Source organism: Onychomys torridus, chromosome 7 (genome assembly GCF_903995425.1).
Source record: "Onychomys torridus chromosome 7, mOncTor1.1, whole genome shotgun sequence".
Lineage (NCBI taxonomy): Eukaryota > Metazoa > Chordata > Mammalia > Rodentia > Cricetidae > Onychomys > Onychomys torridus.
Window position 1 is genome coordinate 59,714,055 of NC_050449.1, and position 19,193 is coordinate 59,733,247.

The 19,193-nt window shown below is 47.8% G+C and overlaps 1 protein-coding gene across 1 annotated transcript in view; it reads left to right on the plus strand.

The window, feature by feature from the left end:
• Positions 1 to 19,193, plus strand: part of Dapk2 (death associated protein kinase 2) — a 128,960-nt gene that overhangs the window by 4,050 nt on the left and 105,717 nt on the right. Inside the window, exon 3 of the mRNA XM_036193623.1 lies at positions 5,374 to 5,471. Coding sequence (XP_036049516.1) covers positions 5,374 to 5,471 — 98 coding nt within the window. The remainder of the gene's footprint in view (positions 1 to 5,373; positions 5,472 to 19,193) is intronic.

Sequence of the window (19,193 nt, forward strand, 5' to 3'; positions counted from 1 at the left end):
GGCCTCTTTGGGCACTACACACATGTGGTGCATAGACATACATGCAGGCAAAGCAACCATACATAAAGAGATAAATAAATCTAAAAAATAAGTTTAATAAATAAAGAAGATATTAGTTTATTCTCACCACCCATGCAGGCTCTCAAATAGCCCATGCTGGTCTTGAACTCATTATGTAGCTGAGGTTGAACTTGAACTCCTGGTTTCTCTGCCTCCACCTCTAGAGTGCTGAAATTTTAAGTATGAGCCACCATGCCTGGTTTACGGAGTGCTGAGGATCACAGCCACAGCAGCTTTGTATCTGTGAGGCAAGCACTCTATCAGTTGAACTATATCCCAGCACTTTTATTTTTCCATTTCTTTTTCTTTTTGGAGACAGGGTCTTACCTTGTAGCCCACACTGGCCTGAAACTTAAGGTACCTCCTGAGTGCTGGGATTACAGGTGTGTGCCAGCCACATCCAGTGCATTTGGTGCTGGGGATGGAAGCCAGGGCTTCATACATGCTGCGTACATACCCTGCTAACTGAGCTGTATCCTAGCCTTGTGGAGACGTTTTCTCCAAATTGAATCAGACAGTATATAATCTTTTTTGTGGGCTCTGGTTTCCTTTGTTCTTTATGCTTGAGAGATTTGCCCATGTCATAGCACTTAGTGACTCCATTGTGTGTATATATCCAGTGGGCCTATCCATTCTTTTCTTGATGGTTCCAATTTTTACTTGTTGCTAGTAGTTTAGTTGTTGATAAATGGGCCATTCTGGAAAACAGATGCACAGGTTTCTCACACACAGTATGTTCACAGAAAGGGTTCCACAGGACTCCGAGTGGTTTTTCCCAGTGCCTATCTCCCCTGGCAGTGTCTGGGTGCTCACACACTCACCAACATCAGGGTTGACTAGGCCTGTTTTCCATGGAAGTTAGTTTGAAGCTCAGAAAAGCTATCTTGTACTCCATGTAGGGCAATGTGGTTCTAAGTGACAGAGCTGGAATTTGAATCCAGGCTTTGTCTTTTTCCCAAATTTATTTTTATGTTTATGAGTGCTTTGCCTGCATGTCATCTATGGGCCAAATTTGTGCCTGGTGCCCATGGAGGCAAGAAGAGGGTGCCATTTCCTCCGAACCTGCAGTTACAGATGGTCGTGAGCCACCATGTGGATGCTGGAAATTGAACCCAGGTCCCCTGCAAGAGCAGTCAGTGCTCTTAACCACTGAGCCATCTCTCTAATCCCTTTGCTTTCCTTTTTGAGACAGGCAGAGATTATGATCTAGAATGAGAAAATTATAACCTGATTCTATTAGGGGATTTTTCTAGAATTTGAAGAAGGGAAGGCCAGAGTCACGAGCCTCACAGGGAAGGTGGCGTGTGGGTTACTATCCCCTGAGGGAATGGAGCAGCTGTCAGGTGGGCTTCCCATGGAAAGCGCCCTCCTGGAGGTGTGCCGGGAAAGATTCACTGTGGCTGTAACACAGGCTGCGTGGAATGGGGGGTTGACCTGGGTCTGAATTCTCTCGCCCTCCACTGCACCCTGGCTCATTTTTCTTGGGGAACTTGGGGCTTCTGTGAATACAGCTCAACTCCTGGTGGCAAATGGCGCTGGCCTCTCACCAAAGGGAAGCTCATAGCTGTTCAGGGACCACGCTTCCACGTGTTCCTGCCAACAGAATTTTGAGGGGTTTTCTGTGTTATCTGCCTGTGTGAGATTGGTGCCCTCCCCTAAGAGCTGGCTGGCTGGTTTATTTGGAAGGAGTGGGTTTCAGGAGTCTTGCAGGGATAGTGAGAGCAAAGACAGGTTCAGTGTCCAATTCTGGTGGAGTCAAACTTTGAGTCAACCTCAAAACCTTTTCCTGAGAAGGGGGTTGAATTGATTGACTTCACGCCATGGGAAACAGAAACACAGTGGCCTGGAACAAGTTATGACAGTGAAACCATCCTCTGTATGTGTACGGTGTCTTACATCTTTTTTTTGCGGTAGATCCACACAGTGGTCTATGAAATAGATGTTAGGACTGATAGGGGTGTCTCCATTTACAGATGAGGGACTGAGGATGAGAAAGGGTGCCAGTCTGCTGTGGGTGACAGGGGTAGTAACCCATGCTAACCTAGTCTTGTGCCTAGGCTTGCTCTTTTTGGAATCTGTGCACACTCAGGCTCACCCTGGCTGTACAGTGGACATGAAGGAAGAGGATACATGAAGGGCTATGGGTGTCCACAGCAGGTGGCCCGGAAAGAGACCTGGGAGCCAGGCCAGCTCAGTCCAGGGGGTCTAAGGGATCTGTGCGTTTTGACAGAAAGGATGAAGGAGGGGGTGTTTTGGTGATGGGGCTCTGGTTTATGAGGAGAAATGTGTATATATCCCCTGAGATCCAGAACAGCCCCAGTCTCTCTCTCTCTCTCTCTCTCTCTCTCTCTCTCTCTCTCTCTCTCTCTCTCTCCCTCTCTCTCTCTCTCTTTCTCTCTCTCTTTAATTTTTATTTATTTATTATGTATACAGTGTTCTGTCTGCACGCATGCCCACAGGCCAGAAGAGGGCACCAGATCTCATTACAGGTGGTTGTCAGCCACCATGTGGTTGCTGGGAATTGAACTCAGGACCTCTGGAAGAACAGCCAGTGCTCTTAACCTCTGAGCCATCTCTCCAGCCCAGCCCCAGTCTCTTGATGTTGGTGAGGCGGGTCCCATGTGATGATCCCTCGGAGGACAGTCTTTCAGGATCGTGGCTGAGCATAGTTGGCATTTGATTGGCAGGTGGGAGAAAAGCTGCCTATGCTAGCCAAAATGGGACCTTTGCTAAGGACCCTTGAAGGATCCCACAGGCAGCTGGTCATATCTCTCTAATGGGGCCCTGCTCTCAGGGTGCTGTCTCTAGGTGAGCTTTTTGGGTAGGGGATTGCAAGGGAAGATACACACCCCACAGTGAGGGCCCCCTGTGACTCCAACTGCCCTGTCTTTTGCTGAGGTGCCTTGTACAGGCAGAGGTAGCTGTGTTCCATAGATGGAGAAACTGGGTTCCTCTGCCAAGTGATGAGGTCACAGAGCTAGATGTGGGTAGTACTGGAACTAGCACCTCAGGCTCCTGACTCCCGGTGCTCTTTTAATTGGTCACACCATCCCCACCCATGTTCTCTGTAAGGTGATGAGTGAGCATTCACCAATCCGTTCAGACTCGCCATCGGGTGGCCCAGCCCCCAAGGGAGCTGAGGTCATGATAATCCCTTGTCTTTCCACAGCACTTAATCGTTCACCAAACAATTTCATGACTTGAAATTGATTTTTACAGTATTGACCCCATTTTGCAGGTGGGAAAGCTACGTGTCTGGTGACTTAAATGATTTACCCAGGCAAAACTGGGTCTTACATGCTGGGCATATATTCTACCTCTGAGCTGCATCCCTATATTTTGGCTTTTTAAAATATTATTTTATGGGCTGGAGAGATGGCTCAGAGGTTAAGAGCACTGACTGCTCTTCCAGAGGTCCTGAGTTCAATTCCCAGCAACCACATGGTGGCTCACAATCATCTGTAATGAGATCTGGTGCCCTCCTCTGTATGCATAATAAATAAATTAATTAAAAAATATTATTTTATGTGTAGGTGTGTTCTACTTGCATGCTTATCTGCATATCAAATGTGTAAATGGATTTTTCTTTGGGTCACCAGCTCACAAAAACAAAACAACAACAACAAAACCAAAAACCAACACGGAGACTCATTATTAACTCAGCCTTACCTTAGGCTTCTTCTTAGCTAGTTCTTATAACTTAAATTAAAAATTCGTATTTTTAAATCTGTGTCCCTTTATGTGGCTCTGTTATCTTTACCCTCTACTCCCCGTCCTGCTCCCTCTCCGTCTGCTGGTGACTCCGCCTTTCTTCCTCCCAGAGCTCTGTCCAGAAGTCCCACCTGTACCTCCTGCCTACCTATTGGCTGTTTAGCTTTTTGTTAAACCAATCATAATGACCCCTCTTCACACGATGTAAAGGAATATTCCACAACACACATGTGCACAGTGCTGGCTGATGGCCAGAAGAGCATCAGATCTCCGGGAACTGGAGTTACAGATGATTGTGAGCCACTGTGGGGTGCTGGGAATTGAACCTGGGTCCTCTGGAAGGGCAGCAAGTGCTCTTAACCACTCAGCCATCTCTTCCAGCCCAGCGCTCAGCTCTTTGAGACAAGGTTTCCCTGTTGAGTCTAGGCTGGCCTTGAGTCCTCCATCCTCTGGCCTCCCAGTGCTGGGATCATAGACTCCTGGCTGCAGATACCTCTCTTCTCAGTAGAACAAGTAGCTGAAGTTCCCATGGTTCTGTTTCTCGGTGAACTTCTTCAGACAGAGCTGAACAAGCAGGAAGGACTCTTTTTTCCTTTCTTTCTTTCCAACGAACTGGAGACAGGTGTAGTGGTACACGCCTGTAATCTCAGCTTTGGGGAAGCTGAGGCAGGAGAGTGACTGCACATGCAAGGCCAACCAATGAGTTCTAGACCAGCACAGGCTCCTAGCAAGACCCTGTCTCAAAAAACAAAAGATGGGGGGGGGCACAAGAATTAAGAGGAATCAAATCATGGTTTGGGGGAGATGGTTCAGCAATTAGAACCCCAGCTCAGCTCCTGCTCTTCCAGGGGACCCGAGATCCCAGAACACATGGAGGGGCTCACAACTGCCGGTAACTCCAGCTCCAGGGCATCTGAGGCCCTCTCCTGGTCTGCTTGGCACCTGTTACTTGTGTGCACATACCCACATATAAACACATATGCATACACATAAATAAAAATTTAAGAGAGGAATGGAAACTATGTCTTAGAGTTACTGTGGCTGTGGTGAAACACCATGACAAGAGAGTGTGGGGAGGAGAGAGTTTATGTGGCTTACACTTCTTCATCACTGTTCATCACTGAAGGAAGTCAGGGCAGGGACTCAAACAGGGCAGGAACCTGAGAGGCAAGAGCTGATGCAGAGGCCATGGAGGGGTGCTGCTTACTGGCTTGCTCATCATGGCTTGCTCAGCCTGCTTTCTTATAGGACCCAGGACCACCAGCCCAGGGATGGAACCATCCACAGTGGGCTGAGCCCTTCCCCCATCAATCACTAATTAAGAAAAATGCCTTACAGCCGGATCTTGTGGAGGCATTTTCTCAATTGAGGATCCCTCCTCTCAGACAAACTCTAGCTTGGGTCGTTGACATAAAAGTAGGCAGGACACTATACATTATCAGCCACACGTGAGACGCTCACACAGACCAGTTCTTAAGGAATCAAGGCTGTGGGTAACTTAAACTCTTTTCTTGCTTGTAGTTGGTTGCTTTTCAAACTCAGACTTCTAGGCTTGTGCTAATTTGCATGGGCGTCTTAAGCTTAGGTTTCTTTCCATTTCAGGATGGTCTGGTCCAGGCCTCGATGAGGAGCCCAAACATGGAGATGTTCAAGCAGCAGAAGGTGGAGGATTTTTATGACATCGGAGAGGAGCTGGGGAGGTAAGAGATTGTGTGAGAGGCGGAGGGGTGTATGTGGACCCACTGACTGTTCTGTTGGTTGGTTGGTGTTGTAAAGCTGGGCTTGTCACAGGGCTTTTGGGAAGCTTTCAAAAGAAGCCTGAGGTTTATTCATCCTCATGGGCGTCTCTGAAGATCTTGTCTCTCTGGAAATAACGTCATGACGTCAGAAGTGCTGCCCAGCTGGGGTCTGTGTTTTTGGTATACTCTGACAGCTATGGGAAGTCTTCATGAAATCTGTCATGTTCCCCCCGCCCCCCATAAAGCCCTCTCTCCAGGTTGGCTGGACATCTGACCTGTTGGTTTTTGTTTTTAGTGTCCTGTTGGGATTCTCCATGGTTCCCTAGGATTTTCTTTTTTAAGCAGGAGCCTGAATGGGAGGTGAAGTAATCCTCCTGAAAAGGGATTTGTATTGAGGAACAGCCTTACCAGCTTCGTCAGGAAGTTTCTGGGATCTGAGTTGTGTTTGCTCAGCCCAGAGCAGGGCTTTGCTAAACTTTCTCATCTCAAAGTCACTATTTTGTGAGGGGAGAAATGAGATTTTCTAAGGCCTCCCCCTGGACTTCCATATCTAAAAATGGCTGATATTTAGTAGGTTACCAAAACACCAATCCCAGAATCCTGGTCTCCAAACCATACAGGGGATGGCAGTTCCTTCCACTCTGGTCCTAAGGTAGGAGACTGTGGGGCAGGGTTTAAGCAAGTTTCTCAAAGTTCCTGAGGGCAGCAAGCCACACAGCCAGGGTCCTGAGCTGCTCAGTTTGTCCGTATGCTTGTCCCACTCTCTCCTGTGAGCAAGGCACTTGCACACTCAAATGTTCCCCAAGGCACTCCCCCTCAGCCTTCACACACCTAGCACAACAAAACCATGGGGTGTTTAGGGTGCCCATGGAACCAGACAGGTAAAACAGGAAGCTTTTCCTGTCTGTAGAACTGTTGAATTAGCACTAATGCTTCTATCCTTTGTTTTAAAGGCAAACAGAACAAAGCCAGGGAGCCTTCTCCAAGATGAGAGACAGTGGGGAGGGGGTAGGGCACAGATGGGGGTGACGGATGTGGCAGGCTGGTTGAGTAGGGAGCCAATGTCTGTCTGTATGTAGACTTCAAGGACTCCTCAGCTTTCTGCTGCTAATCTTGAGCCTAGAAAAGGGTTTGAGAAGGATGGAGGGCAGAGGCTTTGGGGTCCTTGCTGGAGCCTGCTTCTGAATGGAAAAATCAGGGTCTCTCTGCCACAGGCCCTTTTGTACTTCAACCCCACCCCCGACCTGGGAAACAGCATCTCCTGGCAGGGAGGGACATGCTAGAGGTGTCTGAGTTGGTGTCCTTGCCTTAGCCTGTGTTCTGTCCCGTGGGCCCAATGATGAGCAAGGTGTTATGTGTCCCCCCACTAGAGCTGCGACCTGGCTAGAGGCATGCCTGATAACAAGGCCAGGGTGGGACTGGACTAGTGTCTGAGGGGCAGAGAACCTGAGACGTTGCCTGGGCAAGGGCCCTGGAGAGGAATGCAGAGGTTGTTCCTGGAGAATCTTTGTATCCCTCCTGGCTTTGGCTCCCCACCACTTTGGACATGAGCTGTTAGAACCGTGAGGCAATCATGGTTTCTATCCCTCCCTCGCTGCAAGTGTAAAGGCTGCATGTCCCTTGCTTGGGATCCTCCCTCCCCAAAGTGCTGGCTAGACAAAAGGTTGGTAAGAGTCATCAGAGACTTGGGACCCGTGGAGTGCTCAAACATGCTAGGACTTGGCTGGAGCTTAGGTGAGCTAGAAGGCCATTGAGAGTCCTTCCTTCCAGGATCCCCACTTGACTGTTGTGACTGAGGTTCAAGGTGGTAACGGGTCCTGCAGGGGGCCATAGAATGGGCTGGAATTAGAGCTGCTTTCAGGTAACCACACAGTTTTTTGGGGTGTGTGTGTGAGATGTGCTGGAGGACCCAGCCCAGGGTGTTCTAGCCTCTCCCTGAGTGATGCTCTTAGCCCAGGACCACTCAGCTTATAAAAAGGTTAGTCCTACTCTCCACCGATTCTCTTCACTTAACACGTTGAGGACCTACTGTGTGCCAGGCCTTGCCTGAAGCCGTGGAAAGTAGCGCATGTGTTCTGTCTTCCTGCAGTCTGTGATTTATTGGTGTAGAGAGTCACTAACTGAGTGGATTACAGGGGTGGGTCCTGGTCAGGTCAGATTTGGGGAAGGACAGCATGCTCGAAGGGAGAAGACTGGGGGACATATTTAAACAGGCTGCTGAGAAAGGCTGCCCTGGGCTCTGGCCCCAGTGCTCAGCACAGATACTTGTCTGTACACACAACTTTCGGCTCCAGCCTGCTCACAACGCTGGAGGTTGTCTGCTGTTTCTAGACTGTTTAGAGAAATGCTGGCTTATGTAGTTTGGCCTCTTCCAGCCTTCGTAACTACCAGTGAGGCAGAACAGGGGCCTGGAGCAGGCCTCATAAAGAGAATTCCATTCATTATTTTATAGATGAGGTTAAGACTGGTGTCTGGTCCAAGATCACAGAGTGAATGTGTGCTGGAGTGAAGGTAGGGATGGTCATCTAGTTTGGGGTCCCAGCCTTGAGGGAACATAAAGACCCCCAACACAAAACCGTTTTCCTTTATTTGAATGCTTCTGGGGAGTGAGAGAGAATATATAGTAGGGTGGTTATTTTCTTTTCCTTTTTCTGTTTGACTTTGGGGCCAATGTTAGCAACACAGTAAGAGTCCTGTGTCTCAAAACTAAGAGCCAGATATATGGTGTACACCCTCATCTTGGTGCTTGGGAGGCAGTGGGAGGATCTCTGTGTGTTGGAAGCCAGCTGGTCAGTTACCTGGTAAGACCCTGTCTCAGAAAAAAAATCCACATTAAATCATCAGCTATTTTTATTTCTGAGTCCTTTCCTCTAATCTTGCCAAGGGTGTTTCTCACGCTTGTACACACCCTCCTCCTGTGAGTCCACTTGTGCATAGCGTTCACATTCCTCCAAGTGCTATGGAGGCCCAGGAGGCAGAGGAGCAGGCAGCCCAGGGAGAGGCCAGGCATGAGATCAGGTCTATCTCACCTTGGCTAGTGCCGGACACTTTGATGCCAGGCCCACCTCTCGTTTCCTAACTTAGGCATCAGACCACACTGAAGCTAAGGCCAGAGGTCCCCCAAACTTCTGTGACTTGTTTTTGCCCTTGCTGGACCCTTCACTCTCTCTTTTTTTTTTTTTTTAGCTGAGGATTGAACCCAGTGCTCTACCACTGAGTTAAATCCCCAACCCGGTCCCTTCACTCTTAAACATTATACTTTTAGGGGGCTAGATAGATGGCTCAGAGGTTAAGAGCACTGGCTGCCCTTCCAAAAGACTTGAGTTCAATTCCCAGCACCCACCTGGCAGCTCACAGTTGTCTGTAACTTCAGTTCCAGGGGATTTGATATTCTCTTCTGGCTTCCATGGCACCAGGTATGCATTCGGTGCATAGACATACATATAGGCAAAACACCCACACATGAAAAAATATATACTTTTTTTCTTTATTTTTATTTTTATTTTTCTGAGACAGGGTTTCTCTGTGTAAGAGCCCTTGCTGTCCTGGCACTTACTTCGTAGACCAGGTTGGCCTCCCAAAGGCCACAGACTGCCTCTGCCTCCAGAGTGCTGGGATTAAAGGCGTGCGCCACTATACCCAGCTACTTTTTTCTTACGATCTAAATCAATTGCTGTCTCCCCAACAGCCTACTATAACCCACCCAATTCCATCCTACCCTCTTCCTAAAGACCCAATTAGCTTTTATTCTGTACCCCCACATCTATTACATCAAACTAAATAATACGCAAAAGTGTTTCCCCAGCGGACTGAAGGTCCTCCATCTGCCACCTGGGTTTCTGTTCACCTCAGCGTTTTATCCAGTGTAGTATCCACCCCTGTCCTGCTACACTTGATAAGTTCTCAGCACCCACAGACACCTGTAATGAAGCACAAGGCTATTTGGGAGCTGCTTAGAGTTAAACATGACGTGCACAGCCTCCGTCACACCCTTGCTCTCTCTCACAAACCCTGGAATTCAGCTGGAGTGGAAAACACAATGCAAAAGCACTTCCCTCCACAGAACACTCACCATCAATAGTTTGGTTGAAAAAAATTACACGTTTATTTTTATGTGTGTGAGATTGTGGGTACATGAGTACAGGTGCCCTGGAGTTACAAGAGGTTGTGAGCTGATCAACATGAGTACTGGGTACTGAACTCAGGTCCTGTGCAGCAGCGGTAGATTGTAATCCGAAGCCATCTCTCCATTTAATTCTTTTAATTACTCACTTACATTTTTTTTTTCTGTGTATGTGTATGTACATATGAAGACAGCAGGAGGCCGTTTTCTCCTTCCATTATGTGGTGGATCCTAGAGTTTGAACTTAGGTCGCCAGCCTAGGCAGCAGGTGGCTTTTTCCACTGAGCCATCTTGGCAGCCCCTGTATTTACCTCTGACACCATCATGTGATGCAGATCCTATCCCCATCCTGCAGATGAAGAAGCTCAGCCTCCAAAGCATTGAGTAACTACCCCAGGCAACAGAACCTAGGGAGCAAGAAGTCAAGTGGGAAATTCCACCATGACACAGCAAGCCTCAGAGAAAGTCGGGGCTGAAAACCAGGGACTTTCTCTAGGCAGAGAGTCCTGTCCCTCATTCTGCTCTGGCGTTTTTTTGAAGGCATTTCCTGCCTCTGAGAATGTGAAGTGACTGGCCTCATGTCAGGGATTGCGTGTCCTTGTCAGCCTGCTCAGAGTCCACGCTGTCCTCGCAGAACAATGCAAGTGTCCTCAATGTCCCCCTTTAACAGTTGAGTTAAACGAGAGAATGCATATATATATTCACGGTCGCACAGTCTGAGAAGGATCGCCAGGACTCTGTTCTAGAACTGTCACATTGGAAAGCTCATGTTCTTTTTAGATTTATTTATTTTATTTATGCGTATGAGTGGACACCTATGCCTATCTATGTGCACCATGTGTGTGCCTGGTGCCCCTTGGAGGCTAGAAGTGGGGCTTGTTTCCCTCTGTCACTGGAGTTATGGGTAGTTGTGAGCTACCATGTGGGTGCTGGGAGCTGAACCTGGGACCTCTGCAAGAGAAAAAAAGTGTCCCTAACTGCTGAGCCCTGTCTCTAACTCCCTGACTCCATAATTTAATCTGAATGGGTCTGGGATATTCTTAGAGGTCATCTATTCTGGTAGAGGCCAGGGCTCAGGGTGGTGAGGGTAAAGTTTGTTAGGAGACTTGCTGAGGGCCAAGAAGGGCAAATAGATCTTGCATAAGGCGGGGATGAGGAGCACACCAGACCATAAGTTCCCTTGGCGGGAGTCTGATCTGCAGCTTCCACGGTGGTGGTTGTTGGAAACAATTTGAGTCTTTTAGCCGCACAACTGTGGCCCAGTTTAGGATGGAAAATGATCAAAAGCAGGAGAGGTGGATGAAAGGGAGCCAGCAGCAACTCCCTGGATACTGAGGAGGAGCATGACATATTTCCACCTGTCTCTGGTCCTGCCATCATCACCATAGTAGGCTATGATGGGGGCTTGCCTGTGCCAGGGGTCTCTTGGAGCTCTTGGCCTATGTATCAAATCGAGGTCAGATCTTCTGAAGGTTGGAGACCACTGTGAGCCAGATGGATGTGAAATGACACAGTAGAGTGGAGCGGCTTCTTGACACCCATGTTGTGGGTCTGAACTTCCTGGGCCCAGTATAGAATAGACATGCTTGGTGTTAGCATCAAGGAAGCCTTCTGGGCTAGAGCTGCACCCTAGACTGTAAGCCAGTGGCTTCTATAAGATATGTGTGTGTGTAGATGTACGGGTTCCCGTCTGTGCTGTAGGTGACATCTTAGGTGCCTGTTCCTATTGGACGTTGTCATAGCACAGGAGAGCTGGGGCTCAGTTCTTGCCCATAGAGCTTAAGGCTCCACTTGGGTCCAGGGATACTCTCAAAGGAAATGAGCACATGGACTAGATCATGTGCTAATGGAGGGCCCCCAAAAACACGTACCAGGAGTTCAGCGGTGGAAGCTACCACTTTGGGAGCGGCACCTTTTCATGATTGAGTCCCAGAGCTGGTGGTAAAGGAAGGATCCTAAAAGCGAGGACTGTGTCAGGACTCAGGAAGCGGGGGCCTGGGCTTGGGTAAAAAAGCAAAATTGTTAAGGGCCAGAGCTGCCTGCAGAGAGCCCTGGATGACAGAAATCAGGGATGAGGGAGGGAGGGGGGAGGGAGGAGGAAGGGAGGGATGGAGTGGGGGGAGGCCCGTTCATCACCCATTGTGAGGAAAACAAAGCACAAAGCCACTCAAACAAAGTGGCTGCAGGGAGCCCCGGCTTCAGTCAGTGGGAAGCTTAGCATCCATGCAAATTGTTCACCCCGATGGGCGTGTCTCATGGAGCCCAGTTTGCATTGTGTGAACCAAGGAGCTTCTCCTGGGGGGTCGTGAAGCCGCCATCTACCCAGGATTTATGGATGTACTTTATTTTCTATTCATTTATTGTCAGCTTATAGATTGTGTGTGTGTGTGTGTGTGTGTGTGTGTATGTGTATGTGTATGTGTGTTTTACTTATTAAAAAAAAATTATACCTTTCTGTGTACCCAGAGTTCATAAACTAGATTTTCAAATGAAATAGAAAAAAGTGGTAAAATGACTGGTTTACATGTGTGTGTGTGTGTGTGTGTGTGTGTGTGTGTAGACCAGAAGAAGGCATCAGATCTCCTGGAACTGGAGTTACAGGCAGTTTTGAGCTCGATGCCTGTTGTATATGCTGGGAATCAAACTCTGGTCCTCTGCAAGAACAGTAAGTGCTCTTAACTGCTGAGATATCTCTTCAGCTCCTATCTCATTTTCTGTTGTTGTTGCTGGTTTTTGTTTTGTTTTGTTTTATTTTTCTGACACAGGGTTTTTTTTGTGTAGCCTTGGCTATCCTGAAACTCACTCTATAGACCAGGCTGGCCTTGAACTCAGAGATCCTCCTGCTTCTGCCTTCTGAGTGCTGGGATTAAAGGGGTGCACATCATTGCTGAGCTTCTACCTCAATTTTTAAAAGCTTTTTGTATTTACATTTATTTATTTATTTGTGCATGTGTGTGTTGGAGAGGAGGGTGTGCTCACACCACAGTGTGTGTATGTGTGGAAGTCAGAGGAAAGCTTGTGGCTGTCATCTCTCTTCTACCATGTGGGGCTCGGGGATTGAACTCTGCTCATCAGAGTTTATCAAGTGCTAAGAGCCTCTAGATATCCCAACTTTTAACATTTTCACACACACACCCTTTTCCTTCTCTCCCTGCCTTCTTTCTTTTTTTCGGAGTCTGTGGGTATGTACATTTCTGTCCTTCATTGTTTTTGAGCCATTTGAGAGGGGTTGCAGACATAATGCCTCTCTATCCTGTGATACTCCATCATGTATTTCCCAAGGACATCGACATTCTCTTTCATCAGTCACCAGGACATTTAATACTCTCAGCAGTTAATTTTATCCTAATTATACCATCATTTCTATTTGTGTTTTTTGTTTTTGTAGGGATGTTGATAGAGTATCTATGTATGATACTGTATAACTCAGGCTGGTCTCAAACTGGCAATCCTGCCTCTGTCTTCTGGGTGCCGGGATTACGGGCACATGTCGCTGTGCCCGACTCTCCCACTAGTGGGCTTTCTGTTTTTCTCGCCCTTGATATAGAATCTCAGATATCCCAGACTAGCCTTGAACTTGCTATTGTAGCTGAGGATGACTGACCTTCCTATCTTTCTGCCGCTATTGCTTCCTAAGTGGTGGGATTACAAGATGTGGTGCAGGGGATTGAACCCAGGGCTTTGTGCATGCTAGGCAGGCACCCCACCAACTGAGGGCCCTGACACCCACGTTAGTGTTCCTTGTCATTGTCCTCCCTACTTTAGAAGGCGCAGAACAGGATGGTGTGCAGCTCCTCACGGTCACTGTCCTCTAGTCATCTTTAATCTCCAGCACTTCCTCATGTGTTGTTTGCATTGTGGACACTGGTATTTTTAAATACTGGCCTTTTAAAAATTAAGTATAGATCAATTCACTTCATGTTATTTTCCTGTATAAACATTCTCAATGAACATGTCGGCTTTTTTTTTTTTTTTTTTAATGCTAAAGACGGGAGTGTTTCTGTGAACTCATTTGTTTAGTGTCCTCTCTTGGCATTGTTTCTGTTGGGCGTGTTCCCAGAGGTGGTATACCAAGGCAAGAGTTATGCCTGACTTGCTTAAAGGCCGAAAGGAGAAACACTGAGGACAGTGAAATGCCTCACATCTCCTTGTGGCTTTGCCAACACTCACACATTGGTGTGTGTGTGTGTGTGTGTGTGTGTGTGTGTGTGTGTAATAATAAAAGGGTTTTGTGAAGGTACGCTAAGATTTTTCCACTGGGAATGTCAAGTAGTTAAAACCCTGTTTACTCCCCCTTAACCTTAAACTTCATTGTCTTTGTTTCTTTAACCCCTCCCCCACCCCGAGTGTTTCTGTTTCCTTTCATTACATTTGCACGGATAATGTGAAATTCTAGCCACAGCAAGGTAGGTAGGGCACATGCTATCGTCCTGCTTCACACCGAAGAAAGCAGGGCACTCCACTGGCTGCTGGCTGGCTGGCAAGGACTAGGGACAGCTCCCAGCATAGATGGAAGGTGCTGCCTCCCTGAGCAGTTGAAGGGATGCTTGGGAGCCCAGGGCGCTGTTCCTGGGGCCCGCTTCTTCGCCTCTGCTTGTGTGAGCAGCTAGGACAGTTCTGCCGGGAAGCGTTTGGACCGACAGAGTGCCATTGGGAGAGTGGGTGCTTGAGGTAGGGCTGCTTTTGAAAGGAAACCAGGGGAAGCTCTTATTCTCCCTCTTGCTGGGGAGACCAGAGTGGGGGCCCTGAGGCTCCCCATCAACTCACCTGCAGCCACCCAGAGTTCTAAAGTACAAGCAGCGTAGGTGGGAGGTCCTGCCAGGCCCTGCAGCATCCAGGGCCTTCTACAGAGGGGCAGCCACAGCCTCTTTACATTGCCCAGTCCCAGTGTCAACTTGGACAGCCTCTCAAACCTATTCCACGTTGTCTAGTCCAGGGGACAGAGAACTATAGCCCTGCTTGAAAAATCTGAATGGACCTATGTGTGATAGGTAGGCCCTGGAGCTGTTTTTTGTTTTTGTTTAATTTTAATATAATTATTTTTGTGTGTGACAAAGTCTTTCACTTTGTAACTCTGGCTGTAGACCAGGCCTGCCTAGAACTCACAGAGGTCTCCCTGCCTCTGCCTTGTGTGGGATTAAAGGTGTGAGCCACCATGCCCAGCTAGCATAGGCTTTACAAGTGAACTGTTCCAGTGGGTTTGATGGTGGGGAACTGCAAACTAGAAGTTTAAGCAAGAAAAATGTTACCTGTACTCCCACTTCCATCTGGGGACCAATATTCTTTAAAAAAAATCTTTACTTAGTATATGTCAAATTACATCACCTAAAAACTTACAGAAATTTTGCTTTCTTCCATGTTATATAATAGCCAGATAATCATGTGGATCTTGCCTTTTCGTCCCCAGTGCCTCAAATATTTACCATTTGGCCCTTTGCTGAGAAAAATACGCCTGCTCCTGTTCCCCTTCAAGAGCGCAGACTGTTTACACAGCCGAACTCGTTAACGTGGACAGCCAGGAAGGGAAAGGAACTGGGGTATAAACAGGTCTCAGTGAAAGGGGAAGGGGAAGAGGGGTGAGCAGAGGCCCTGGGTCCCCTGCTCAGCTGTCCCTCTTATTGCCCATACAGGGCCCCCGGGCAGTCAGGGCTCAAAGAAGTCTCATTTCAGAACAGCCTGTGCATCCTGGTGAACCCTGCCATTCTCAGAGAGTGCGTGGACGGGAAGAAGGGAAAGGATTTGGACACTAGGAACTGCCCTCTCTAGACCTCACTCTGCACTAGGCCTAGGGCCCCGTGGCCTGCCTTAATCCTGTAGCCCTCTGGGGTGCTGTGAGTTCTTCCATTTTTTATAGTTGAGAAACAGGCTTAGAGAACTTAACCAGCTAGCTAGCCACCAGGAGTCAGAGCTGGGATTTACCAATGACTCCTGATTCTGGTCCCATGCTCCCTTGAAGGTACCAAGTTGCCTAGCATTTTCTTCCCGCCTGTGACCCTTAGGTCCCTCCGGAGAGCAAGGAAGACATTGATCAGTGCCTTTGGTAGCTTACTGGGTATCTGCTGAGAGTCCCCTTGTCCTGGTCCAATCCTTTCCCATGGCTGGGATAGCTTCCTGTCATACCCCTACTACCCTGAGGCTCTGGTACCCTGATCTGGAGTTCTGAGCTGCTGAACTCTAGTACGCTGGGCACAGGGCCTGGAGTGTGACAAAATGACCTTCAGTTTTTAGGTCATTTATGTTTAGCACGTTAGGGTGAGTGCAGGCGAAGAGGAGACCATGATCAATGTGGTTCTGGGTAGTGTGGCATTCCTACCACTCTGTGCCTTGGAGGCCCCTGGGCCGAGAGAACTGGGGTACCGGGTGAGAGCAGCTAGGACCCAAGCTGGAGGACAGCCCAGGGCCGGAGCCCGAAGGGCCCCTCCTAGCAGCACTACCCTTGAGCTAGGGAGTCACCAAGTCCACATATGATCCTGGCTCAGCCAATCGAAATGTTTGATGGGAGCAGCTTGGCTCTCTTATAGGCTGTGTTTATTTGTCCTGAGATGGTCGTTAATTCACAGAGCTGTTAAAACACCACATGTACAACAGGAGTCCTCCATGTTTTCCAGCTTTTTGAGATCCCCATCCTTTAACACCCAATGTTCAAATCAAAAGGAACATTCCTGGACCACTGGCGCACGCCTTTAATCCCAGCAGTTGGGAGGCAGGGGCAGGCAATTCTCTTGAGTTTGAGGCCAGCCTGCTTTATATGGTGAATTTCAAGCCAGCCAGGGCTATGTAGTGAGACCCTCATAAATAAAGACAGCTGCAGTGTGCATGTGCATGTGCATGTGCATGAGCATGTGTGTGTGTGTGTGTGTGTGTGTGTTCAGCACGTAAGAGTACTGTTACTCTGAATTTGATTCAGTACCCACACAGTGACTTACAATTGCCTTTAACTCTAGTTCCAGAGGATCAGACACCTTCTTCTGGCTTCCACATTTATCAGGCATGCACACATGCATGCAGGCATTCATATATACACATACAATAAAAATAAATCTTTTTTTTTTTTTAAAGAGCATTCCATTCCATGGCACCAGGAAGTCCTGTTGCCTGACCTAGCCCTTCCAAGGCCCCCAGGGAGTTCTTCTTCCTCCACAGTCATGCTCTCAGAGCTGGAGGGACCTCCTTCCTGGAAACAAGGCTACCCATTCTCTAACTCAGGCAGGGAACAAGGCTCAAATTTGAACCTGCTCTTCATCTCTGAGATAGCTGCAGGGCCAACTGAGTTCCATGCTATGATCGAGGGTACTGAGAGGAATTTCTTCACAGACAAGGAAATGGCTGCAGATGGGTAACAGACACCTCTGCTCATGCGACTGTGCCTGCTGCCATGATGCTGCAAGTATCTCTTGTACTTACCACCCAAGGGAGACAGATGGTCCTTCCCTTCACATTTAGGCAATTGAACTCTGTTACCAATCTCTCCATGAGGGACACTGGATCTTTTTTTTTTTTTTTTTTCTTTTTTTCTTTTTTAGAAACAGGGTTTCTCTGTATAGTCTTGGCTATCCTGGAAACTCACTCTGTAGACCAGGCTGGCCTCAAACTCAGAGAGATCTGCCTGTCTCTGTCTCCTGAGTGCTGGGATTAAAGGTATGTGCCACTACCACTTGACTAGATCTTTTCTTTTTGAGGCAGGATCTCACAGAATAGCCCAGGCTGACCTTCAGGCTGGCCTTAAGTTTGTGATTCTCCTGCCTGTGTCTTGTGCAAACTGAGATTACAGGCATGGGCCACCATACCCAGTGACTTCTTTTGTAGATTCAAAGGTACTTTGAAATTTTTCCCTAAAAGAAAGTCAGTTCTCAGGTTAGGGAGATAGTGCAGTTAAAACAGTTCTTGCCATGCAATGTGGATGGCCCATGAGGAACACAACTCAGTATTAACTTCTGACCTACACACACACACACACACACACACACACACACACATACATACCATACACACACACACACACACAGCATATACACACACATACATACACAAACACACATACACACACACACCACCACCACCACCACCCATAATAACAACAAAACTGAACAGAACCGCTAAATCTGATCCCAAACGATGGCATCCTATGCCTCCATTAGCAGGTGATAGATAGATAGATAGCTGCTTTGAGCAGCTTTCAAAGCAGCACCTTTTTCTGTCCCTGCCTCAGATTTAAAGGGCGTATCTTGGTAGGTGTGAAGTGCCCAGCAAGTGGCCCCAGATACCAACACCTTTGTCCTGTAAAGGCAGCCAAGTCATTTTGAAGAGCTGGACTGAGCAGTTTTTCCTCTCTTGCTGCCTTGGATCTTGATTTTTCCTAAGTGGGGCTAGTGGACAGTAGGAAGTCATTGTGCCCATCTCACAGATAAGGAAGCAGAGGCACAATGACCCAGTCTCTGCCCTGGAGAGCAGAGAGGTCAGATGGAAAGGAGATAAGGCTACATGTCAACAGAAGCTCATGAACGCAAATCTGAAATGATTCCTGGAGAAAGGTTTCAAAGCCCATCTCCAGCTGGTAAGCTAGCTGGCTCAGCCGGTAAGAGCACTTCCTGCTCTTACACTAAGACCTGGAGTGATTTCCACTACCAACATGGTGGTCCACAACTGTCTGTAATCCAGTTCCATGGGATCTGATACCCACTTCTGGCCTCCAAAAGCACTGTACAAGTGGTGCACATACATACATATAGTCAGAATGCTCATACACATAAAGTAAAAATAAATACATCTTTAAAATCCATCTCAAAGCCAGATACCTATGGTAATTCTTGAGTATGGAGTCATGGGTGGCCTCTCCTGTGAACCATGATGTCAGATTCTTCTGGCTCTGTGCATGCCCCTAGAAGACTTAGTGCTGGTTGGGAAGGTCTCTGGGTAAGAGGCTCTGGGTCTACCACCCTCTCCCGCAGTTCCCAGTGTTCCTTTCCTCAAGGAAGTTTGTGAGCTAGGCTATATCCATGGGACAGCTGAACTACCTACTATTTCTAGCATAAGGCCAAGAATTGGTCCTTTAAGGTCAAGGGTTGCGCCTGGGTATGCATTACTACTGGTGGCCTATGTGAGTTTGAGCAAGTTGCTTCAAACCTCAGACCCTTGTTTTTTTTTTTTTTTTTTTTGTTTGTTTTTAAATCTTGTGTGAAATGAGAAAGGCAATATGTACTATGTACTTTATCAGGTCAAGATTTGAACCCAGACCTCTCCTGAGGACTAAATGAGGTTATGGGTGAAACATGCAGCGTGGTGGTTGTTGTCTGTGGTCACACAACTGAACCACAGAGATTTCAAACAAACATACACACAAGGATTCAGATTTAGAAGTCTGGGACAGTGCCACCCCTGTGTAGAATGTACAATCAGATCTAAAATCACTTCTCCAGATGGTCTTTGAGACACACAGTAGGCTCTCTGGGATGTTAGTTTATTCCTTTCTTTTTTCTTTTTCTTTTTCTTTTTTCTCCTCTGAGAAAGGATTTCTCTGTGGAGCCCTGGTTGTCCTGGAACACTCTCTGTAGGCCAGGCTG